Genomic DNA, 3,588 nt, shown 5'->3' with positions numbered 1-3,588 from the left:
GAGTCAGTCCCAGACTGAGCTGACTTGATCAAGTCTCTCTCTGCCTCTGGTGAGGAGGGGGGTGAAAAATCCTCCACTTCAGACCGTTTAGAGATGTAATTATCTGCGATACTGTGGTCACTCTCCATGTAGCACCAATTATGCTAATGCTAGCTGCCTGTCGCGTTCTCTCGTCCTGGCCACGCCTCCGCCCTCCAATCCCCCCCTTCCCCACCCCCTCCCCTACCCACTTTGATGCATTTTTCAAATTTCGCCTTGGGGCGGAGTTATCTTTTCACGGGGGGTGGGGGTGGGGGGTGGTAAAATACACTAAAGCTTTGTTAGGAGTTACCTTTTGTAAAAGGTTGTAAAAGGTGAACAAACACACGCAACCAAAACACAAAAGCTCTACTGGTTTACTATTGAGAACCTTTTTGCCAAAACTGTTAAATCAGCATTATGTAATTGTAATTCAACAACAATTCAGAGAAGGGAAATATCCAAACATCACCAACCTCCTGGTCTGGTTGTGTTTTATCCTTCTCTTTATGTAGCGCCTCCTTCAGGGCCTGAAAGATGGAGAAACAGAGTTCACATTGACTGTCTTTCCCCAGTATGCACACATAAAGCAGCATTACAGTTATTGCAATTTTCTTTCAGATGTCCTTAAAAAATCTCTAAAAAGTGAGAAACCACATCTGTTTGAACATTTAAAAAAATCCCACCTTGAGTTCCTGATCTTTCTCTGCGATAAGATCCGACAGCTGCTTAGCTGATGGTGCATCTGTCTCTTGGTCTGTGCTGCTTTTCTGAAGGACCAAAGCTTCCTGGTTCTTCAAGTTAATCTTAAGTTGCTCAATGATACTAATATAAGAAAAACAAACAAAAAAATCAAAATTTTCCTGATTATCTTTTTATATTGAGAAAAAGAGGTTTTGTAAGTTTGTTCCCTTACTTGTCTTTCTCCTGCAGGGTGTGCTGCAGGTCTTGGATTGTTTTTGGAACAGCAGCAGGTGTAAAGGCACCTGAAGGAGCGAGGACTTGGAGCTGCTTCTCCATGTTTATGCTCCTAAGCTTCTCCTGTTCAGCAATGGCTGCCATGTTCTCAACTTCCTCCTCTGCAGTTCGCAAACACTAAAACCAAAAATCAACAAATAAAATCACCATATGATCAGTTATGTTTTTATACCCTGGATTTGTTAAAATAAGGGGTAACGTCTTTCAAAAAGTATTTTGAAACTGATAATATTTCTCATTTTTTTCAGTCTGCCAAAATTAGCTTAGGCTTACCTGTTCCAGGTCAGCTATCCTTTTATTGAATGCATCTCGAAGTGCTTCCATCTCCCTCTGAGCTTGGTCTCTCACACGCTGGGGTTCTCCTGATTCTCGACCAGCCAGACTTTCCAATGCTTTACTGCAAAAAAAATAAATAAATAAACATTCATAGAAGCAATTAGGTTGGTGTACGCCTATGTCCTCAAACATAGGCATCCTACTAAAATTTTACATCTTTTGCTTGTTAAGAACCACAAAAAAGGAAAATGTGATTTCAACTGACCAGAATAAAACAAAATACATACGATGCTGATACAAGAAGCTCCTGTTTCTCTGCAAGCTCTCGCTTCATAGACTCCAACTCCACCTTCAGCTCAATGTTCTATAAAACAATATTGCTTTAGAAAAAACAAGGGCATATGGAGATTTCACAAAGCAAATGCATAAAAAACATATTTTTAAGATTTTTACAAGTCGTTCAGTAGTTTCGTGGCTTGATTTAGCTTCACTGATAACTTTCTAAATGGGTTTAAAGTTTGCACACCAAAATATTATCCTACATAATAGGGCTGGGTGATAAAACAATACTGATAAATATCGTGATAGACACATAATTAGGTGGCAAATTTTTTTTTATCACGATTAATTGTGGTATTTAGCCAATGACGATTAATATGATGATTAATCCCCTGGAGTCCCTGGACACCATCATATCCTAGTCACATCACCAATTTAAATAATTCTAATGGGAAAGATTTGCTCTCCATAAAAATCTGTTCCAAATTGTGTCAAAAGTACAAACTTCAGGCTATACATCGATCTTTAAATTGTGTCTATAGACCAAGTAAAACTGGAGTTATGATAAATAAATTACAGAACTTTTTTTTTAATGTTGGTTATATCTGAAGCAGAGAAGGAGCATTAATTAGTCTGCCTGGCAGCATTAATTGTATTAATCGTCAAGTGCCAAAAAATAATAAAATCTGATGATTAATTGCACAAAATATGATTTTGCCCAACCCTACACATAATTAATATTAATAGAAAATATATCTGATAAAAAGTTGACAATTTCACTGAACTCCGATCCAAAATCACACAGCATTCTGGGGGATGTAGGCAGAGGAAAAGCTTTAGCTGCTCGACCTCTCACAGCCCAGCTAAGCAAGGTTAGTGGCATCAGCTAACTCAATCACTTTTTGGTAAGCTAGCAACAATTTGCTGAGTAACATGCTGTAGCAGTTTCACATTTCACCACTGTGCCTCATAACTGCTTCAAAATATTAAAAAAAGACGTGGAGTGAAATGAGAAAACGAGTGCAACAGCTCGAGAGGAAATTATGGCTAAAAGAGGAAAGGTCATGTCACCAGTTTGGCAGTATTAATCAGTCTTTTTTCTCCTGGTCCTTATTTCAAATAAGTTAAAAAAAAAACTCTATAAAAATCTATAATTAATCGATATCAGCTATGAAACACTTTTATTTAGATACATTTTTCAGTCACATCACCCAGCCATACTACATAATAAAAGATGCTTAAATGTGTTCTTAAAATCAATCCCACCAAAAAAAAATTATCAAAAGAGATTACTAAAATCTCAAAAAGAACCATAAGTTCAATCATCTTATATTGTTTACATAAAATAAAAGAAAATCACAATTTGTGACAATTTTTTAATCAATTTTAAACATTTAAAATTTTAATTTTCTTATGAACAAATTCCAATTTGATATTCTAATGTACTTTCATTTCAGTAAGATAAAGAAAATATTATAAATAAACCACAAACTAAAAGATGCTGGGAGGTTTAAAATTCAGTTATTTTCTCATTTCCAAACTAATTTCAAGCCAGCCAACAATGTTTTAGATTGACATCATGTCACTGTTAGGGTAACATACTGTATATGTTGCACATTACAAAAAGTAAAATAAATACAACACCGTTTTGAAAATGTCTTCAGTGGAGTCGTCACATTTCTGTTGCATACGCTCCTCCATGAAGTAAATCCGAAGCTTCAGATTAAAGTTTTCTTTCTTCAGAGCTGTGATTTGCTGTGGAAAAATAGAACAAAAATGATTTTAATAAAAAAAAAAAACTAATAAAAAAAAACACTTCATAATTAATTTAAGAAAACAAGATTGGGATAATATTAAAGGTAGAACAATAAACTCAGTGATGGACTTCATTTGTGGAGAAAAGCCATACACGTGGTAGAAAATGGCCTTGTGTGAGGTTATTTTTAAAAAGAAAGGCTGCTTCTGTATGTGTGTGTGTCTGTGTGTGTGGTGTTTCCCCTAGGAAATTGGTCTTGGCAGGGGGGTGTTTTATAAAAA

General features: G+C 36.0%; 1 protein-coding gene across 1 annotated transcript in view; it reads right to left on the bottom strand.

The window, feature by feature from the left end:
* Positions 1-3,588, bottom strand: part of cdk5rap2 (CDK5 regulatory subunit associated protein 2) — a gene marked incomplete in the record, with an annotated part of 35,202 nt that overhangs the window by 24,141 nt on the left and 7,473 nt on the right. Inside the window, 6 exon segments of the mRNA XM_014006550.1 lie at positions 495-548; positions 705-843; positions 935-1,113; positions 1,270-1,393; positions 1,560-1,636; positions 3,196-3,306. Coding sequence (XP_013862004.1) covers positions 495-548; positions 705-843; positions 935-1,113; positions 1,270-1,393; positions 1,560-1,636; positions 3,196-3,306 — 684 coding nt within the window.

This window comes from Austrofundulus limnaeus, unplaced genomic scaffold (assembly GCF_001266775.1).
Source record: "Austrofundulus limnaeus strain Quisiro unplaced genomic scaffold, Austrofundulus_limnaeus-1.0 Scaffold36, whole genome shotgun sequence".
NCBI lineage: Eukaryota > Metazoa > Chordata > Actinopteri > Cyprinodontiformes > Rivulidae > Austrofundulus > Austrofundulus limnaeus.
This window is presented reverse-complemented; position numbering and strand designations above follow the sequence as displayed.